The sequence below is a fragment of the Leptodactylus fuscus genome, chromosome 6 (assembly GCF_031893055.1).
Source record: "Leptodactylus fuscus isolate aLepFus1 chromosome 6, aLepFus1.hap2, whole genome shotgun sequence".
NCBI classification, from domain to species: domain Eukaryota; kingdom Metazoa; phylum Chordata; class Amphibia; order Anura; family Leptodactylidae; genus Leptodactylus; species Leptodactylus fuscus.
In genome coordinates, this window is record NC_134270.1 from 101,929,483 (window position 1) to 101,951,252 (window position 21,770).

The 21,770-nt window shown below is 43.7% G+C and overlaps 3 protein-coding genes across 5 annotated transcripts in view; 1 reads left to right on the forward strand and 2 right to left on the reverse strand.

Annotated features, from left to right (window-relative positions):
- Positions 1-21,770, reverse strand: part of TM9SF4 (transmembrane 9 superfamily member 4) — a 318,186-nt gene that overhangs the window by 122,813 nt on the left and 173,603 nt on the right. The gene's annotated exons all lie outside the window — the stretch shown is intronic.
- The window catches only part of POFUT1 (protein O-fucosyltransferase 1), a 142,906-nt gene that overhangs the window by 2,512 nt on the left and 118,624 nt on the right, over positions 1-21,770 (reverse strand). The window lies entirely within an intron of this gene.
- On the forward strand, positions 81-21,222 carry NOL4L (nucleolar protein 4 like). Of its 3 annotated transcripts, none has more exons than XM_075276857.1 (8): positions 81-228; positions 4,710-4,833; positions 9,554-9,828; positions 10,497-10,685; positions 10,886-11,110; positions 11,463-11,585; positions 16,463-16,649; positions 18,612-21,222. In XM_075276857.1, exons 1-8 carry the CDS (start codon positions 178-180, stop codon positions 18,809-18,811), a joined length of 1,374 nt encoding a protein of 457 aa, XP_075132958.1. In that variant the 5' UTR covers positions 81-177; the 3' UTR covers positions 18,812-21,222. The 3 variants fall into 3 exon arrangements, with proteins under 3 accessions (XP_075132958.1, XP_075132959.1, XP_075132960.1); XM_075276858.1 differs by having other exon boundaries at positions 82-228; positions 10,886-11,077; XM_075276859.1 differs by having other exon boundaries at positions 102-152.

The window sequence follows — 21,770 nt, forward strand, 5'->3', positions numbered from 1 at the left end:
TTGTGTACGGCTGGGTGTACACACATGGTGAGGCCGTGGCCCCGCCCTTCTGTGTACGGTGGCCGGATGGGACAGGCCTGCTCGTGACGTCACGCAGTCCCTGCCCAGCTGCAGCTGTCACACGGTGCCCGAACGCCCGGATCCGGCCTGAGGTGCGACACGGGGACAGGAGGGAGAATGGTGCAGGCAGAAATGGGGGAGAGCAGGGTACAGCCGGGGTATACTGAGGTGAGGCGGCGGCAGGACGGGAGATACATAACCGGTCATCTGGTACACCCATCACACAGGCCTGTGTACAATAGCTGCCGGCCCCCTCCCCGGATCTGTGTACACTGCCGGCTCGGAGCCTGTATCTTCTGTCTGTGTATATGTACATATATACACACTGCACCAATAGAAATCCAACTTTATACTGTTCCTGTATATACTGACCACTTATGTATCCTCACTACTATGCCTGCATATACTGATCCCTTATATACCCCACCACTATACCTGTATATACTGATCTCATGTATATCCGAATTACCCACCACCTCCTGTACTTCAATATAATGACCCTATATATCAATATCCTCCTATATGTGTATAGAACCTGATATATTGCCATATGATCCACCTTGTCCTGTGTGTCTATACAATCATCCTATTATAATCCACCTGCTTCTATACCTGTGTATACCTGCCTCATACTGTACCTGTATATAGTGAGCTATTAGATATTTTCCTGTGGTACCCGTTTGTACTGAACCCTTATAAATGACCCTCTATTGTACCTGTAAATACTGACCTTTCTAGATTTCTCACTACTGTACCTGAATATACTAACGTTTTCTGTACTTATATATGCTGATCCCTTATACTGTGTATACCACTACTGTACCTGAATATACTATTTATGTACTTCCACCTCTGTACTTATATATGCTGATCCCTTATACTGTGTATACCACTACTGTACCTGAATATACTATTTATGTACTTCCACCTCTGTACTTATATATGCTGATCCCTTATACTGTGTATACCACTACTGTACCTGAATATACTAACCATTTGTTCTCACTACTGTACCTGTAAATGCGGGTGCTTCTATATACCTCTACTGTACCTGTATATATATTAATCTTTTATGTATTCTCACTGCCATACCTGTATATACTGATTTCTGGTATATGTATCCTACTATTCTACGTATATATTTTAACTATTATATATTCTACTAATGTACCTGTATATACAACCATTTATGTATTCTCACTACTGTACCTGTATATACTGTTCCCATATCTACCACTTCCCATGCTGTATGTACAGACCATATCCACCTCCTATAGTACCTGAATGTACAGACACTATTTATACACTCAGTCTCATTACTGTTTGTATATACTGGCCCATATATATCATCATCCTCCTCCTGTACCTATATACCAGTATACTAAACCCATATTTATTCTTATACTAAGTTATGTGATAGATCAGACAACAAACAAACCCCATGCCTCCCCTGTACCCTGTCCAGTATATAGGTTATGGTGACATGATTCTGCATTAAGACCTATGGAGTCCTTCTGGCTATGGTGCTGACACCCTATACCCTTTTTGATCAATGCCTCTACTTGTTAACTAGGCGAATGAAAGCTGGTTTTGAGGCATTAGAAAGTTGCAGTTCTCAGCTGTAAACAGCACTTGCAACAAAATTACCCTCTTTCCTAGAAAGGGGGCATGATGAGGGCATACTGTAGACAAGATCATCTGCCCCACCAAATTCATCCATTACACCAGTTTTGTGGTGTAAATGATTCCATATATTTCCAGAAAGGATGCTCCTACAAGGCCAGATCCTTTGCATAAATCAAGGAAATCCTCCAGTGGTACAGGCATTATAAGACTGATGTACAATGTGTATCCAGGTCATACATAACAGTCACAGACAGAAGGGGAACCTGCACATTTTTCCAATCCATAACTTTCTTTTTATTTCCCATACTTTTCTGTTTGTCTAGATTTCTGAAAAATGGATAGCATATGGATGGGATCCATGTGCTGTCCATGATTTCCTTGGATTCATAGACTCTGAAACTAGAGAAAGTCTGTGTTGGTCTGTGAAAAACAAACAGACATCTACATGTGCTCATTAAAATGAATGGGTATACATACAGTCCATGAATTACGTGGACAAGTGCATAAATCTTAGGGCTGCAAAACTGACTGCGATTAGAACTGCTTTCTGTACACTGTGAAACCATCCTAAGGCTAGGTATACACAACCGTGTGCATGTGTCCAGTCTGAGCATACAGCATGGATCCATTCAATTCATCTAGTGAGTGTGGGCTGCAAAACGGACAGTTATAGGGTCTGTCCTGAGTTTTGCCCCAGTTCAATGCCGCAAAACTGGTGTGTCTGTGGGGCCTTAGAGATGAATGGGTCAGTGTACTAGCTGTGAAAACAGGCTGTACTTAGAAACTGACCCTAGATGCTCGCTACAAATATGGTATAGGAACAGGACTCTTAGTATTATATTTAACTACAATGCTAGGAGTCCTGCCCCCAGCATGAAGTTCATTCTGATAAATCCGGCCAATACATGGACTGTCTTTCGTGTGACTGTGGGGTAAGGCTGTTTTTTCTCGGGGCTTTTTTTTTTTTTCTTCTGCGCTATGCTCTATTTAATTGCAGCAATGAATAAAGCATGGCACTATCCATTTTACCTTTATGCTATATCCACATCCCATATAGACCATGTGTCACCAGCCTAAATGCAGTTTTCCATCCATTTTTTGAGTCAAAGCCAGAAGATTGATTCAAAATGAAAGGGAAATATTGAGTAACAACTTAAATGTGTCCTTCATGCTACATCCACTTCTGGCTTTTGCTAAAATAAAAAAAAACAACAAAAAACTGCATCACAAAAACACAGTGGAGAGAATTTGATAATCCTTTAATAGTCCCTCCATGGGGAAATTCAGTATGTTAAAGCATCATGGATAATACAGTAATATATTACAAAAAAGAACATATACAAGCTCAGAATAGCAAATAGAAAGATAATAGAAGTCATAGCAACTAAAGAAGACTTCAAGATCATTTAGTTATCTGTGCAGAGTGACCTTCGCTTAGCCTGATGTTGATTATACAGCCTGACTGTGGTAAGAAGGAAGGACCGCCGGTAATGCTCCTTACTAAACAATCTATGCCAGTTTTCTGTAAATGAGATGCAAATTTGCTGCACAGCCCTTTATTGTGGCACTTAGTTCCTTCTGCGCCTTGTTCACCACTATTTATGAAAGTTACAAGAGCTGCGTCGGTCCAATAAATTTACTATAACTCACTACAGAAAGATATATAAAAAAACAGAAAGACAGCACCGTGCTGTATATAGTGTAGTAATTAGAGAAGATGTAGAACAATCCAGTATAAGGATCGCTCTCACCTGGTCGGGTTGTGTAATTCACAACAACTGTTTGGGCTCCGGAACCATTTAACGGGGATTCTCCCTGGGTGAGTTCTGAGCTGCAGTACCCTAATCACCGATGGTGTGTAAATAGATGCAAAGGACCAGAAGCATAGGACTGCGCTTCACCCATTAGGTTCAAAATGGCTTCATAAAACTTTATTGAGGTTCACAACACAACGCGTTTCGGGTCTTACTGACCCTTTCTCAAGTGTCCAAGAACTTATGCCGTCGGCTGGGAAGATGGTGTGAGTTATACCTAAAATATGGCAGTTCCAGACTGGCGTAGATGTCAATCCTGGCACATGGGAGTTGGGGGCTTTTTAATAATTCAGGTAAAGTTAGTGACAACAAGGGAATGGATTAAGACTGATATATAGAACACCATCCTTAATGAATTCCCCTAGTGTGTGTGTGTGTGTGTGTGTGTGTGTGTGTGTGTGTGTGTGTGTAACTGCCCTCACAGCTATGAGGATATACCCAGCTTTTCTGTAGCCCTGAATGACAAGCCTACTTTATTACACAGCAATGTGTGGTGGGGTGCTTGGTGCTACATTAAATGGAAAGCCTTCCAAGATACTCCTATAGCTAAGTAACAGCTATAAGAAGTGTTTGAAAATGCAAGATGATTTAAGAGCTTCATAGTATAAAAAGCAGTGTCCCAGCAGCACAGAATATTTCAGGAGAGGAACGTGCTGACTGTGACAGGGGCAGTGTAATAATGTGAAGACCAGTGCAGTATAACAAATTATAACTTGCTTAAAGTAACATAGTAGAAATTGCAGGATCCCTACCAGTACAGAGTATTTCAGCCGCTTTGAGAATGTCAGGATCATAAGGAGGGGTATACGAACAGATTGGCTGGTAAGGGATTTAAAGCAAGGTGCTTTAGGCCTAGCCTCTACTGCTCAGAGTCTATAGTCCAATCTTGGAGAGGGCATATACTTTCCTTTATTGGGAGGCTGGAATGAGGAGTAGCTCGCAGATCCCAGGGCAGAGGGCTCTTTGGGATGTCGCTAACAAGCACCAAACTTCCGGATTTTAATTTTATTGCACGTTAGTGAGTTGGACAAAGTCTGAGCAATATCACGGAAAGAACAGATAGCGTCCTGGATCCCCAGGGTCTGTCTCCTGCACTATAGGCCTGCACCATTATCATTCAGCTAGTGGAGGCTGGACTCAATGGATCGTTTAAAATGATAAAGACATTTTTCAGGGTGATCATGTTTGATGTTCTTTCTGTCCATTCAGGATGAGATCACGGTGACCGAAGAAGAGCCGGATATGAATGATCCCACATGGGCAGATAAGGCGGGGAGCCCCATTGAGGAGGAGAAGATGCGGAGCCCTCAGAATGTGCCAGGCCCAGAGGATGGTGAGTAGTGGGCTTACATGCGCACACATTACTGGGATGACATGGAATAGAGCATTCCCAAGGAAGCAGAATACGGTGTACCCCAAGTTTATCAGGTTTCTGATAATCAACTGCATTATGCGGATACCTTTGGGGAAGTAAGGGTTAAAGTGTGGCTGCCGTAAGAAGAAGGAAGGAGGTCAGGGTTATGGAGGGGTGTGTCACATCTGGATGAGCTGCATTGTAAAAAGTAAATAGATATATTCCAGTTTAGGTCAAAGATCGTTTCTATGGAGTTGGAGTTCAGTTGAAACAGGCTGCGGTATAGACAGGAAAAATAACATGGCGTCTTTAGATATTTTTGGATGAACGTGTGCTGAGAGAGTAAGAAGGAAATGAATGTATAGCAGGAGTGAAGGGAGTGCTGCATGTGTGCCTGGGGTGAAAGGAGTGCTGCTTGTGTTTGGAATGAAGGGAGCACTGCTTGAGTGCTGGGATTGAATGGAACGCTGCTTATGTGATAGGAGTAAATGGAGTGCTGCTTGTGTTCCAGGAGTGAAGAGAGCGTTGCTTGTGTGTTGGGAGTGAATAAAGCGCTGCTTGTGTGCTGTGAGCGCTGCATGTGTGCTGGGATTGCATGGAGCGCTGCTTGTGTGCTGGTAGTGAAGCAAGTGCTGCTTGTGTGCTAGGATTGAATGGAGTGCTGCATGTGTGCTTGGGAGTAAAGCGAGCGCTACTTGTGAAAAGTGCCGGTTGTCACAGTATTCCCAGTCATTCTTAGTAGTCTGACACCAGATTTGTCTCCCAGTGTTTAGATCATTGCATGAGGAGAACCTGTACATTTTAGGTCATTTAGTAGTGTGGGAGGCTGGGTGATTGGGGAGGATAATACTGCCTAATCCCAGTGAGATGAACTGAGGTTCTGTGAAAAAGGGATGTGGGGGAGGGGGAGCTTCAGACACTGCTCCCTCTGCCGCTGTACACCCAGAGCACAGCTCACACCATATTGTGTTCAGAGGCAGGGTGTCATACTGTACACTGGACTGTACACACTGTGACTGATATGACACCAGGGATTATACAAATTCTCCCTTACACTTACAGCAAGTCATACCAGCATTGTAAAGTTAGCAGTGTGTCAGCATATCATTGTCCTGCCACCTCAAGTGTCAACCTTTCATTGTATGTTATCTGTGTCTTTTATTGCCAGAAAGACTTGTAGGAAAATGTGACAAATAAAGACTGCACTGTCCAGGATTTCCCATCCCCCTGTCATTTCCTTCCTTAACTCTTGCACATGTCCAGGAAATAATCCCCTGTTCCTTCATCTATTCCAGAATTAGCTAAATCTCCTTGGAGCAAAACCAAAGATCTGAGGAGGCCGTGTGCAGTAATAATCTGATCTCTGCTCTCCATCCCTCATCTCCTCATTTGTGGGGCTGTTATGGTCTTTTTACTCTTTACTATCACTCACGTTTCCATTCATCCCTTTCTTTGCATCTGTTTCTTGGCCAATTGGATAGTATTCATCTTGGCAACCATCACAGCTTCCACAGCAGTGGAGGAATTGTCACCCAGCTTTTTATGCTACACATTTTTCTCTTTCCTCAATCCATAACTAGCAGATTTATCATTACTTCTACTGAGAGCCATATAGGTTGTTACCCAGCTTTCCCAGAAACAAGTCCTAAGATAACGACTGAGGGACTTGGACTTTACCATCCATAGGGGAGCAGGGCTTTTAGGTCATACCAAGTGCAATAGATTTATGTTTAATCAGTTTTTTATTAAAGTTTTTTTTTTTTTTTTTTTTAAATAACAGCCTCAAAAAGCAAAAATAAGGGAACATTGTGCTCAACTTATATTAAATATAGATAGGAAAACAAGGTTGAAGTAGGGTGGGGCTCAAGGACCTGAAATAAGTATAGTTTTCCTGGTGAGATGAGAGGACAACATGTGGGAAGACCACCGCTAAGCCACTGTAGGAGGTCCTTCCTTCTTCACTGCAGATATCCTTCCAGGGATGACTGAGAAAAGGGCTAATTCAGGTGAGATACCAGAACAAAACCTGTGGAGGAGGTCAGGACAACGATAGGGTCGGGTCAGCATTTTGAAGTTATTTTCTTGTGCACTGCCTGACATTGGAAGTTAGTGAGCTAATAAGAAAGACCTATCCCAGGCGACAGGAGAAAGTTGCAAGCTGAGGTCCTTCTCCCAGAGCACAATAGATTTATAAAACTACAACCTGCTGCACTATATCATTTTTTTGTTTATTACAAGTCTTAATATCTGGTCGACTTGTTTTTTAGTGAGATCTGCTTCTAGGAAAGCTAGGTGACAGCCAATAGGATGGACATTAAAGCCACCCAGCTTTCCCAGAATAGTTCTGCTCAAAGGCATATCTAGGGTTTCAGCACAGGGGGATCAACGTGTCCAAATGGGCCGCCAATTAAGATATAACGATATTATTACTATTCAGTGACCATATAGTGTTAGATATCGGCTCTACACAGGGCTCTGCAGACTATTTAAGTGAACACAATACAGCGCAGTAACATTTAGTGACATACACTTGATGTCTCGGACTAATCGATCACATTTCCATTCCATTTCTCTGGACCGCCATAACCACTTCTGTCAATCTCTGTACAGTCTGAGCACAGACATCTTTGGCTCCTCATTTTTCCAGGCACCTGACCCACATTGTACTCGGACACCCACTCTGCTGCTACCCCCAGTTATAAACTATATAATAATATAACACCCCATCCCCCGTCTACGTGACAAGACAGTAATTACATCAAACAGTTACTATAAACAGACAGCGTGTGATATACACAGTTGCCATGGCCCCTTCATACAGCTGATCAGTGGTGATTCACTGATCTCTTATTGATGATTTATTCTGACGACAGATCATCAATAAAATGAGGTGGAAAACTCAGCAAGGCTGGGGCTGCACGTGACATAAGTGCCATGGTGTAAACAGCATGATAAAAAAAATGCAGCGTTTTGCAGTTCCCGTGGAAAAATACGTTGCAGTTTTGGAAATCGCAGCATGTGAATTACAGCCACGGAAACATCAGCAGTTTCCCTATAGGTATAATAGAAGCAGAAAGTCTGCAGAGGAAACCTCTGCGGACTTTCTTGCTTTCTTAGATTATGCCCCTGATTCCCGCTGACATGAACACTGCGCCACTAATGACCCCTTAGGCCTAGTTCACACAGGGATTCCACGTGTCATATTCCGTCACTGCTGCCGCAACAGTATGGCAGCTGAGAAGGTCCAACCCAACAATTATCAGTTGCAAATGCTAGCCACCAGTGTAGCTAGTTGGGGGGCAGCTATTCATGCTATACTCTAGTTAAAACACATCCTGCACCTGTCTTGCATTGTACAGCATCCCGTTGCGGTTTTCCGCTCCGGATTAGGCCCAAATGAATGGGCCTAGTCCGGAGGGTGCTGTTGCGAGGCGCACATCGCGGCTGATTCAGCCACGGAATCTGCCTGAGGAAAGGGCAGCTCGTTTCTTTGCCACTAGCGGAAAAAAGAACACTAGCGGTCTACATAGAACTGTATTGTGAGGGGGCGGATTATGTCATGGATTCAGCGCCAAACTCCGCCCCCTCTTACCCCGTGTGATCAAGCCCTAATATAAATGATGCCCCCTAATGGTCCCATCGTCATAATGACCCATAATGAATCCTCCCTTATAGCTATAATTCCCCCTCATACTATTAAGATACCCACAATTGCACTAAAAAAATGTTTTACTTGCCTAGCTGCGATCCTTTGATGAATAGAGTATCTGCACAGGACTTCTGTGTCTAGGTGCAGGCGGAGCGATGGTGTGATGTCCTCACGCCCCTCTGTGCTGAGAAGCAGACATCTGTCTGTGGTATTGATGTCTTGTAAACCGCAGGCCTGAAGAGGCGTGCGGTTTACAAGACTGGTGCAGGGTGTGTTTTAACTAGAGTATAGCATGAATAGCTGCCCCCCAACTAGCTACACTGGTGACTAACATTTGCAACTGATAATTGTTGGGTTGGACCTTCTCAGCTGCCATACTAACTGCAATCTTTATTAAGCGGCCATGTTTTATGTGGTGACAGTTGGGACAACATTTAGTAGATATATAAGTCAGCGACTATAGGATCATCAGTAAGCTTTTATTTGTTGCTGGCAGAGACCTTTATATAATTGGTAGGGGAGACAGACAAATTCACATATGTGGAAAAAGATAAATTGCAACTTTGTGCAAAAAAAAAAAGAAAAAGAAAAAAAGCACCTTAATACATGTGGAAAATTAGCCAGTGACGCAGTCTATGACTATCCCAACTTGTTGTATATATCTATTGTTTCATGAAAGATGAAGGCATTAGTGATGTAGTTTAGTAATAGGGATTCAATGTGAGTGCCACGACATGTCACACTGCATCATTTTAAGAATGATGACTTAAATTTAGCGCGCCTCTTCAGGAGTCATCCGATATACAGTATTTTTACTGTGAGAAACAACTGCCGATATCCTTCTGGCCGGTCTTGGTGGCCAACAAGGAGTTAATCTCAGAGGTGCTGGATTTTGGCTATTCGGAAATATTGTTCAGTCAAAGTAACGGGTAGAGATCTTTTAACATGCGCTTTTTAAAGGGTAAAAAAATAGTTATTTAATATATGATAGTTGAGTGCATCTCCTTTATGATAAAGGGGCTGCAGAGCTGATGATCTTCTGTCTTCCAGATGATTCCTCCTCTGAGAGCTGTAATGGGAATGTCTTTCCTGTGCTAAATCCGTCCACTGCGCCTGCTAGCACTACCCTAAGCCGCTCCCTCCCCGACATGAATGGAAACAGCACCAGCTCTGCCCTGGAACTTGGCGCTCCACCTGAAGAACAGCCCATCAACCTCAGTGACAAGATACGCCCCACGCTGGGAGTTCCACAATATCCTACTGATGCTTGTAACACAGAAGCTATTCGGAACCATGGAAAATACACGCTCAAAGTCACGTCTGAGGTAAGGACTACAAGATGGACATGAACTCGAAGATGATGGTCCTAAGCCTCTATGCCACTTTTGTCACGTGAAAAATTTACTGACCTCAGGTTTGCAACTTTTTGTTGTAAGTTGTTACGCCTGTTTATTACAGTAAGGCTACGTTCACACCTCTGTTGGAGTTTGCTGAAGACTCCAATGCAGAAAGTACTGCAGGAAGGACTTTCTCTACACTGAGTTCAATATAAAAATTGCGGACCCCATTATAGTTTATGGGGTAAACGTGATCTTATTATTGTCATAAATGCCATTTTAGCTGCCCTCATCACTTACAAAAGTGGCATGGCATGGGTGTGCTGTAAGCGTGACCATCGTCTGCACCAGATTCCACATATTATACACCAGTTTTCTGCTGTAAATGATGCCTGCAATCTACTTCAGTTCCGAGCTGGCATAGATTTCAGTTAGCTGCACAGCCTGGTGGAGGATGCATCTGATTTATGAGGAGGCCCGCACCTTTCCATATATCAAGACCAGTATACAGTGCGCTATTATTTACAAATTCCCCCTAATATATTATGAGACGTGTCCAGGATTATTGTGACAGTACAATAAAAAAGTTGCCAATGCTTGTAATGCTAATGGAAGGGGGTCAAAATTGTCCTTTAATGTATATTACTTTATTCCAGTCCCCTCCATACAGCTCAGGAAGTTATGACTCCATTAAGACAGAAGTGACAGAAGTCAGTGGTGGAGCTGAGGACCTGTCAGTAAGCCGGACCGCAGCAGTGGATGATGATGATGAAGATGACCATGAGGATAATGATCGCATCACAGACACAGAAGGGCTGGACCCTGAACGTCTGAAGGCTTTTAATGTGAGCAAGAAATTGCTTGTGGTCCTATGGAGAATGGGGTGGTTGGTATCTGGTGGTGATTGGAAATTGTTCCTTTTACTTTGAATTAATTTAACCACATTATATGAGAAGCGTTCTGCATCTAAATCATTTGTTTGAAATTCTTGGTGGAACTCTGTACCCTTTAATTCACCAGGGGTAACATTTTTGCATCATTTCAGATGTTCGTCCGTCTCTTTGTGGATGAAAACCTTGATCGTATGGTTCCCATCTCCAAGCAGCCGAAGGAGAAGATACAGGCCATTATCGAGTCCTGCAGCCGCCAGTTCCCAGAATTCCAAGAACGTGCTAGAAAGCGCATTCGCACCTACCTGAAATCCTGCCGACGCATGAAGAAGAACGGCATGGAGATGGTGAGAACCGAACCGGATACTTGCAGGGTCTATGTGAGTTACCAGCTTGTCTGGGCATAATGTAGTGGGGGCCATATAACCTATCAATATGGGTTTGTACACTAGTACATCAGAGGCAGTGACAGCATTGTCATCTTTTATATATATATATATATATATATATATATATATATATATATATATCTATATATATATATATCTATATATATATATCTATATCTATATATCTATATTGTGATAGATATGTGGATGACACCACTCATGCCCTTGGCACAGGTTACAGAGGTGTCTGAAGGGCCAGATAATCTGTGCTTTATTAAAGTAATGACAATTCTATATGACTATAAAAGTACCGGTATAACATGTGGCCCCAAACATATTTCAGGCTCGGCCAACTCCTCCTCACCTGACCTCAGCTATGGCGGAAAATATCCTGGCTGCTGCCTGCGAGAGTGAGTCCCGGAAAGCGGCCAAGAGGATGAGACTGGAGATTTACCAGACAGCTCAGGTAACCCTTTAGATCCTGATTAGTGAACAGCAGGGGTGGAGATGCTGTCACATTTTGGCCCTAGTTTCTAAGGAAGTCTATAGAGTTAATGACATGTAGCAACCATATTTACCCATACATATGTATATCTATATATCATACTCATGTGCACAGATTTAATCCACACATATATTGTAAATACTGTGGTTTTCATGCTTTGAGATGAACCTTTTTAGCAAGATAAAATATTGCTAAAATTTCCCTGTGTCTTACAGCCTAAGGTCAGGGGACCCCTGCTATACCAGATCCCAATTACCACTTTTCTAATGATCGAAGAGAGCGCTAAAAAAAAAAAAAGCACTCTTCCTGCTCATTATAAATAGTGATGACATCTGAGGATTGCTGGGGACCTCCATCTGTCTTATTCTAGAACAGAAGTCAGATGGTCCAGCAGCTCCTCTAGCCACCAGTCACTGAGGACAGCCTAATCCTTCTTCAGCCTCATTCTCCATGCTGCAACTTATTCTGGGCCACAAGCCCTGAGTTTTCCTAAGGTTCTTCTCCAGACAAGAGATTGTTATGTCTGGGGTGGTGCACTCTAGCTGTACACGGCTCTGTCTCAGGTCGGGCGTGCTTCTGGAGTGAATGGAGCAGGTGAGGGTGTACTGACTCACTTGCAGCGGAGTGCATTGGACTGGCAGAGATCCAGAGGATGTTGAAGGCCACCATAGACATATCTTCACTAAGTTCAAACAGGGGATGGGAAAGGACATGACATTCTATATATTTCCATAAGTATCCATTCTATTTTTCTCTAAAAAGGCAAGTAATCCATTTTTGAAGCTGTCGGCTGTGACTGCCATGACCAGTTCCTGGGGTAGACTATTTCACAGATTCACAGTCCTTACAGTGAAGAAGCCTTGTCAGCTCTTAAGATTAAAGGGGCTCTATCATTGGGAAAAGTCATTTTTAACTAAGTACATACATGTATAGCCTTTAGAAAGGCTATTCCACACATACCTTTTGTATGTAAATCGCCTCAATGGTTTTTGAATGAGAACGCTTTTATTCATCTCAGGTCCTTCTCCACCAGTGACTCTCACAGTGTTACTCTCCCCCCAAGACATATGTTGCATGTGGATTATTTTTACCCAGATGCATAACTTTACATTTATCCACATTGAACCTCATTAGTCATGTGAAAGCCCAAATACTCAGTCTGTGCAAGTTTGCCTGTAAGCTCTGTACATCCTTCATAGACAGTACTGTGTTGCATGTGTACTTGATGTCATCTACATAGATAAGAGATAGTGTGGTCCCAGCACTGAACCCGGGGTACAACACTTATAACAGAGTTAACTGAGCTGCAGTCACTGACCACAACTCTCTGGATAGGATCCTTTAACCAATTTTCAATCCAATTACAAACTATATTTTCCAAGCCAGTGAAACTGATGGACAGTGTCAAACGCCTTTGCAAAGTCCAGGAACACTATATCCACAGTCTCTCCTCTGTCCAGACATCTACTCACCTCATCATAAAAACATCTGATTAGTCTGTCTTTGTGAAAAAGAGTAAAACCTGGAATGTTAAATGCCCAATCACATAAGGAATCTAGCCACGTCTCAGCCCCACCAACTACATCAATGTTTTCCTGCTGGACCAGAGCCTCATGCTTCCCCAATTTGACTTCTGGTATTTGTGAATATACATTTACCGTCCACCCAAGTTCACACATTAATTTCCAGAAATGTGCATTCTTGAGGTTTATTGGCCAGTTTTCTCTATATTGTTCGGTTGTAATAAATGGATCTATATTCTCCCCACTTCTCACCCCACCACTACAGCCTGCTGTCTCTGGCCTATCAACCACTATATCTGCCTAGCCATCCCCTCTCTAGTTTAAATGCCCCACCATCCTCTCTAGAATTCTCTCCCCCCCCCCCCCCCAACACAGTCCATATAGGTGCCAGTTATCTGTGGAAAACTGATTTGCACCCCAATGAGAAGTTATTCCAGTGCTCTAGGAACCCAAACCATTATTTCCTGCACCAAGACCTGCGTTCCGCTCCCTAAGCTCCAGCTGCTTTACCTGTGTAGTGCATGGCACAAGCAGTACTCCAGAGAGTGCAGCCTTGGAGGTCCTTCTCTTCAACTTGGAGCCTAGTTGTCTAAAATTATTCTTAAGGAGGGGACATCACAGGGTGAAGAATCTGAAGCCCCGATCTTCTGTGAGCTTCCAGCTCTGCTCTTCCAATCCATAGCTTTCCGGCGGCACCATCAACCATCATTACCTCCAGCAACCCCGAGGTTCTCCCCCAAACCTCAGTCAGCTACTCTGGGGTGCTATTGCTTCGCTTTGGTGCATCTCTGAGGACTTAGACTGCTGCGGCCCACTCTCACACTTGTGCCATCTTAAATATCGGCTTCTCCTCTCTGGGCTTGCCTTAGCCTGCAGCGCTGCTCCCTGCAGCTTTCCAGGACCTTTCCGACCCTGGTCTGTCCGGGCACCTTCACACCGCTGCCCTGTTTACTTACCTGTGGGGTGGCCGTCTCGGAGAGTTGCGGCCGCCATTTTGGATCCGGCCCTACCCCCTCCAGAGGCCTCCATAGCGCGCTGACCACTGGGGAAGATTCTCATTGTTCCGGAGTCATCTGTCCTAAGAAAGCTCCTTCCCGGACATCCTGCAAGTGCTCTCCTGACCTGGGGTGATCCTCCAGTACTTCGCTTGCTGTCTCCCGCTGGTCCTGCTCTTCTTCCGTCCGTGGGACAGGCCCTACAAGCTGCAGCCACCATTTTGTTTTTTGCGGCCTACCTCATTGCAATAATGCCGCATATCCTAGCCTGCTGAAACTTCTAGTCCTTCTATTGTCACAGGCCATGGTTAAGATCGGGCGTGATAAGTCTAGTGAACCCCCGATGCACGAGATCGACAGAATCAATCTGCAGAGATGCAGAAGTTTCTGAAGAAACCACTCTCGGGCTCTCCTGCCATCCAGAAGAAGGTGGTCCCTGAGGATGCTGCTCGTTTGAGGTATGGGACACCTGACTGATGGGGATAGCTCCCTACAGGACAGCTCTCCGGCGCCCATCTCTAAAGGGTATTTAAAGAAAACTCTTTCTCAGGCTCTCTCCCAAGCCCTTGCTCCTGTCCTGAGCGAGCTATCTGCGTTACGCGCTGATTTCAACACTTGTCACCGGCCATGTGGACATACTAGAGTCCCGCCAGGGAGAGGTCCTGCAAACAGTCTCATCTGTCTCAGAGCATCTGGACACTCATGCTGCACATTTCAATTACATGTATCTGGCGATGGAGGACTTAGATAACCGGTCCCATCGTCGAAATCTCTGCATTAGAGGTCTACCGGAGACCTACTTGCCGGACCAGCTCCCCCTCATTGCCGCTGAAGTCTTCACTTCACTGGTGGGCGAGGATGCCGCCTCTATGATGACCCTCGAGAGGATCCTCGATTTCTTCTGCCCATACTATGGACCTCCTTAGTGCGACCAGAGATGAGGCGGACTTGGCATACGAGGGGTACACGCTGAATCTCTATCAAGACCTTGCGCCTTCCACTCGCCAAAAACGCCGCTTGCTTAAGCCCCTCTTGAAGGCGAAGGGTCTCCGTTGTGCTTGGCTGTTCCCTTTCGGCATAGTGATCCTACATAATGGTAAGAGGCATGCTGTACACTCACCCCAAGACCTATATCGCTTATGGGAGGTACTGGACATACCCCCTATCTCTATCCCCTCATGGATGCCGGTCCAGGAGGACTCCATACAGGTTCCCACACTGCCAGCCACCTCCCTGGAATCCTCTCGTTCTTCGGGAAGAAACAAGTCGCTGAAGACCCGGAAAAACTTGTTGGCTCAGTCGGAGTCTGTGAATGCTGCGACTGCCGCCATGTGTGAATGATGGTGCTTCCTGGCTCGATTTCTTTAAATGAGACTTTGACTACTCTTGTTTTTCATATGTTTTATTCCCTTGGTGATCGGATTCCTCCCTTCTTTCGCTTTCTCCCCTGCCTATGTTTTCCCCTCTTCTCTGGTTATCTGTTGTTAGCATGTCAGATGCTGTTTGCTGTTATGTATGTTTTGATGTGACGGTCCCCCTGAGTGGACTTCTCTCACTGATAGTATCTCTTCTCCTCCTTGACAGCTTGTTTTATTTTATTTTGTGCTCATGATGATAATACACGAGATTTTATGATCCTCGCTTTCTCTTTTTGGCGTTGTTTGCCTGGAAATGCTCTGTATATGATCGGATGTTCAGTTGTGGTATTATTTGTACTGTTCTTTTAAAAATTCTGGAAATCCAAATAAAACTTTTGAATTAAAGAAAAAAAATATTCTTCAGGAACATCCACTTACTATTTATCCTGTCATTGGTACTTACATGGACAGTGACAGCAATCTGTCTACCCATTGCACCAGATGCTGAATTCTGTTGGATATGGACATATCCTTGAGCCAATGGTAGTGTCGGGTCCAATAACATGGATGTAAAATATTGCAACTAATTGATGTGAGCATGTTCACATTGATGGTTTTGGTTATTTTGCAATTATTTGGCCAGTCCTACCGACCAGTGTCCGGCAGCAGGGATCAACAATCATTGCTGTAGCCTATATAGGAGCGTAGCCATGCCTGTGTTACTCCTCTGTAGGATAAGTGGGGATCCCTTCTGTTACTACTGTGACACTTGGTAGGAATAGGAGCAGACAGTGATATGTATGAGACCTTCACTTGGTGAGAGATGTCCTTTAACTTAAACACAGTAGGTGATACTTTGTCATATCTTTTAGTTTCTGTCTTTACATTGCTAACCACCATTATAGTCCCCATTCTGGTGCCCTGTGATCGCTGGTTATACAATTTTTTTTTTTTTTTGGCAGGAAGAGAACACCTCACTGGATAAGCCCTCTGGCATTACCCAGTCCTCATACTCACTGCCAACAGGCTCCTACAGTCAGGATCCTGTCTACATGAATGGCAGTCTCCACTACGCCTACCGTGGATATGGCTCAGTTGGTAGCAGCGTGCCAGCCTCAACTTCACTGCAAACTGGAAACCACTGCAATGGTAAGTGAGGGCAAAATGAAGACCTATTTAACCCCTTAGCCACTTCAGTACTGGTCCAATTTCTGGTTTAGGACAGACACATTTTCAGGTTTTTCTGGTGTGCGCAGTTTTTAAGGTTATAACTTTTTTATCATTTGGGTTATTCAACTAATTTCCGTGTCTTTTTTCAGTGACACAAAGGGCTTTATTTTTGTGTTTTTATTTTTGCATGGTTTTTTTTTTTTAATTTATATTCGGGAAACTATAAACAAAAGAGGAAGGAAAACGTGTATGTTTTTCACTTTGAATTTTTTACTACTAAAAAAACCTTTTTTGAATAGTTTTTCCTGTTCGTTACATTAATTTTTTTGTACTAGCAAGAGGACCCGGCTTTGCACAGGTTTATTTCATTTTTTGTTTGTGTAGTGGCCCCATAAGAATTGTCCAGTTTTGCACTGGTGTATTTTGTATGTCATTTGTGTGTGTGTCCATAAGCGTCATGTGATCATGTGTATCCCAGTTTGGATATCAGTGAAAAACCTGCGATCGGTTGTTATGGAGACCTGGAGTAAATCTGTGTGAATGTGACCTTGTATAACAGTGTCATCCACAGCACCCTGCCACTTTAAAGCTGACATACAGCATTGAAGAAAAATGGCTGAGTTGCTATGGAAACCTGGGATAAAGCTCTGTGTGGTGAGGCACGTATCTAATCCTCCGGCGCGTAGTACTGTGTGCAGAGGCATGTATTTAATCCTCCAGCATGTGGTAGTTTGCAGAGCCACTTATATAATCCTCTGGTGTGTGGTACTTTGTGCAGAGGCGCGTATCTAATCCTCTGGTGTATCTACTCCTCTGATGCGTGTATCTCAGTTTGGATATCAGTGTTGGATTGTGCATGTGGAGTGACCGTGTGTATGACAGTTGGAATATGAGTGAACGACTTGCAGGTTTGTATTGGCTACTGCCGGTCATTGTTTTGGGAATACTGTATCTCCAAAACGGAACGTCCGAGAGAGTTGTTGCCTGGTCTTAAACCTTCCCAGACTCCTGAAGTATCTGTGTGCCAATACAATGTACAATGGTCTGGGAGATTATGGGTGGGACTAGAACCTGTAATAGGGGCATGTTGTTGGCTTATTATTTATTTTAACTTTTTTTTTTTTTTAAACTTTTTTTGTTCATTTTAGCCTATAGGGTCCGCAGGTAACGGCTTTTTTAAGTAGATAAGTTTTCCGTTCAGGGCAGGGGGGGTCCAGAAGCAGAAATCCAAAAGCAGTTGTGAAACTAGCATAAGCCCAAATTAGCGTGGGAGGTGGTGTATTAACCAAGCAGCACAGTTTAAGGTGGACTGGAGAGGGGCAAGAGTATTCGCTGGGAGGCCATGGAGGTAGGTGTTACAATAATCTAAGCGGGAGATTATGAGGGCCTGGACTAACTTGAAAATGCTTCATGTTTTACTGCCTTTAGACACATAATTCTTTGAAAGCTATGGAGTTATATTTGCATCCAGCCTGGACAGTCCTGTTTAGGCTCCAGACATTTACATGCCCTGATATGTTGTATTAAGATGGAGCAGAAGCATACCATGAAACTACTGGGCCTCAGTGCACAATCTGTAACTAGTCCTCTACATACCATGTGTATTTTAGAAAAGTGGTATATTTTATGCGGCAGAGAGCTCTTTGGGGCCCTCTCAGGGGCCAGGGCCGGGTAGCTACACCCCTGGGAGAGGGATTTGTGCTGCTGATGTGTGTACCTTTTATAAAGAACAGTCTACATTGGATATAGTTGTAAAGTCGTTAAGTGTTCATTTATCCTTTGGAATCGGCCGATGTTTTTCAGCTGAATTAGTCACGCAAGTGACCATAGCATTAGGGTATGGCTACAGGCAGCAGCAAGTGTTGCAAAACCCCATGCCATGCTGTTTCCAATGCTTTGTCAATGCTTGCACATTTAAAGGAAGTCTTTTTCTTTTTCCAGGTCCCACTGACCTCAGCATGAAAGGATTGGCTTCAAGTAGCACCCATAGCAACACTACAAGCCGGGCAATACCATGTGCCCAGCTCAGTCCTACTGAGATTGGAGCTGTGCGGCAGCTGATCGCTGGGTACCGGGAGTCTGCAGCGTTCCTGTTGCGATCTGCGGACGAACTGGAAAACTTGATACTGCAGCAGAACTAAGGGGCACACGGGGGCTGTCCTGCAACCTTAACCTCTTACTGTATGGACTGAGATAAGACATTGATGTCTCTTTTCCCCTCAGATGGTCGCAGACACTGAACCTGTTCTAGGAGCAGGAGCCATATACTTTGTTGGGAAATCGTGGGGAGGGGGGAGTCTTGTCTCTGCACTAAGAGATTTCCTTTTCATTGCAACCGCCTGTACGTCCAGCACAGGGGGCTGCACTCACCTATTTATTGAGAACAGAATTTCTTCTTCTTTCGTAATTTATTTTTTTCTAAAAAAAAATTTTGTTTGTATGGAATAGCTGTTGTTTTACAATTGGCAAGCCATGTAGCGGGCTGAACCAGTAATGAGACGGCCTCGTTTCCCTTGAAATGTGTGACCTGATTGAGAAGTGAGGCACCCTGTGCCTCGTACCTCTTTGACGTCACCAGGTGCTAGGGAATTGATACGCTACCTTGTCCCGAACACTGGCTTAACCGACATGGCTGCTGCTTTTCTGTGCAAGTGACATCTCTGTTTTAATGAATTTTAGCACTGAACGGTCATTCCTTCTCCTGCCTAGGGCTGGAGCAAAATCATTCTCTTTCTTGGGTCACTGTACGATTCCACCATACCTCAGAAAAAAAAAAAAAAAAAAAAAAAGAAAAAACACTCCAGCCAAGGTCATCTGACAAATGCTGTCTTTTGCATCCTGTTGGACCATACCAATTCTGTACACAGGTATCATCATATTAGTCCAAACCATCCTGTACCTATACCACACTGGACTATACCACATTAAACATAACATTGCACGAAGCCCATCACAGTGAAGCCCAAATAGCACCACATGCACCTGCATCGCCAATCTCTAATTTCCATACATCCAGTGAAAACATAGACAATCCCATTCACGGTTATACTTGTCAGGGGCCCTCACTTCGGGTCATCACTTACAACCCCTGCGTTGTAACATCATGATAAATAACTTTATACCTCTTGGTTTTGTTTTACTTGAAACATGTTATTTCTTTGGACTATACCTTTATGCACTTACATTGTCTCCCTTTAGAACATAATATTCTGCACTCACATGAATTGCCTTTGGACCATACCATTCTGCAGCCACTTTTTTTCTTTGGACCTTACCATTTTGCATACAGAATAGATTGATCCTGTATCATCATTCATCCCAGGGGGAAGCTAAACCATTACTACACTACTTCTGGCTTCCTGCTGCTATGATTCACCTTTATTTCAGGTAACTTGGCCTCCCCCGGAGCGCACCTTGTGATTAACCATCTGACCTCTCCTGCTTTGCTATGGGTTTCCAAAGTCTTGCACAGAACGTAGCAAATCTGGTATGTTTTATTTTTTATCCACAAAACTCAGGCAGAAAACAGTTTAATCTGCACTTCCAATTGCTACTGACCTCCTGTCCCCTGCCCCATTCATCTCCGTCCAGGTCCTTGTCATTTCAGCTTCTTGGTTAAACATTCCAGTAGACCACTCATGATTTCCATTCCTTGTATTTTTGAAGTTTTTTTTTTTTTCTGCATTTGCCTTTTGAATCATTCCAATGTCCGACATGCACTTTTCTTAAAAGAAATGGGTGGGGGTAATATGAGGTGAGTGTGGGTTTAGGGCTTTGCTTTTCTCTTGCTGACCTCATATTCCAAAGTGTGCTGTCTCTTACTCTTCCTTATTTCAGAACAAGTATTTGTGACTTTTATGTGGTGCTTCTAGATTTGTAATCTCCTGCTGCAGCCAATGTGTTTGTTTTTATGTCTTTGAGTTGATTTTGTATTATTTCTGGACTCCTCGAGTGTCCTGTTTACATGTACAGATGACCTGGTGTAGATGAGCTGTACCACCACCATGGGGCGCTCCTCTGCTTACTAAAGCCACAACACTTACGCATGCAGTAAGGCTTCTGACCAATTACTCAATTCCCTAGAACTCAGGTAAAGACACAAATGCTTTATTTATTTGCTTTATAATGCCCTGCATGTACGCCATTGATTACAGCAGGCTCTGCCCCTTGCACAAACATCTTTCCTTTTGCACTCCCAAGCAGCCCCTCCCCCACCTTCTTGGCTCTTTTAAGCAGATGAGAAATTTCAATAAACCTTATAATATATGATATATAAGACAACGCTATTTATTGTTACTGACCGTTTGTGTGGTTTTATTGATTTGTAGAATGTTTTTATTTGTCATGCAATGTGATGTGTTCCCACCATTTGGGACAGAGACCACTGCGCTGTCTAAGAGACAGTCCACCCCATCCTCACCCCTATTATCCAGGCTAAGTGCACTGACTTGCCACCAAGTGGAAACCTTCCTTTTTACTATATGTATAAGGCTGACTAATGAGAAACACTGCATAATAAAGTATACCACCTTTCAGAAAAAACATAAAATAACTTGTGTTTCCTAATACACCACATGCAACCTAAAGGACAGACGTCAGATCTGAAGGTGCACATAGGTGGAGGGGACCGTACTTAACCATTTTGGCGTGTACATTCTAATTCCCACTTTGTCCATTTTCTGCCTTTCTTCCCAATTTTGAGAAAAGCAGTCAAAGTGGTGCATTTTTAGGGGGGAATGGTCTAGTAAGGCAACAGAAAACTGGCTGATTAGATGAGTAACATCCTCATTCCTCCACATACACAGACATCTGTCTATGCACTGTTGGTATTAATCATACAGCAGGGGGACACACACACACAGCCTTTCTTCCCATGGAACCACAGTAAAATAAAAAAAAAAAGTAGGAACAAATAAATTCAAGATAATTGGTTTTATGTGCAGTGTTGACTGTGTATAGATATGAAATACAGGTGTGTGTGTGTGTGTGTGTGTGTGTGTGTGTGTGTGTGTGTGTGTGTGTGTGTGTGTGTGTGTGTGTGTGTGTGTGTGTGTGTGTGTGTGTGTGTGTGTGAATGAGGCTTTATAAGCAGCCTGTCCC

Bases quoted from the DNA above. Each gene is read 5' to 3' on its own strand.
- NOL4L (XM_075276857.1), top strand. From the start codon at position 178: ATGGTGCAGGCAGAAATGGGGGAGAGCAGGGTACAGCCGGGGTATACT. The intron at 4,834-9,553 runs GTGAGTAGTGGG...TCTGTCTTCCAG, and splicing joins TGTGCCAGGCCCAGAGGATG to ATGATTCCTCCTCTGAGAGC. The intron at 11,586-16,462 runs GTAACCCTTTAG...TTTTTTTGGCAG, and splicing joins AGATTTACCAGACAGCTCAG to GAAGAGAACACCTCACTGGA.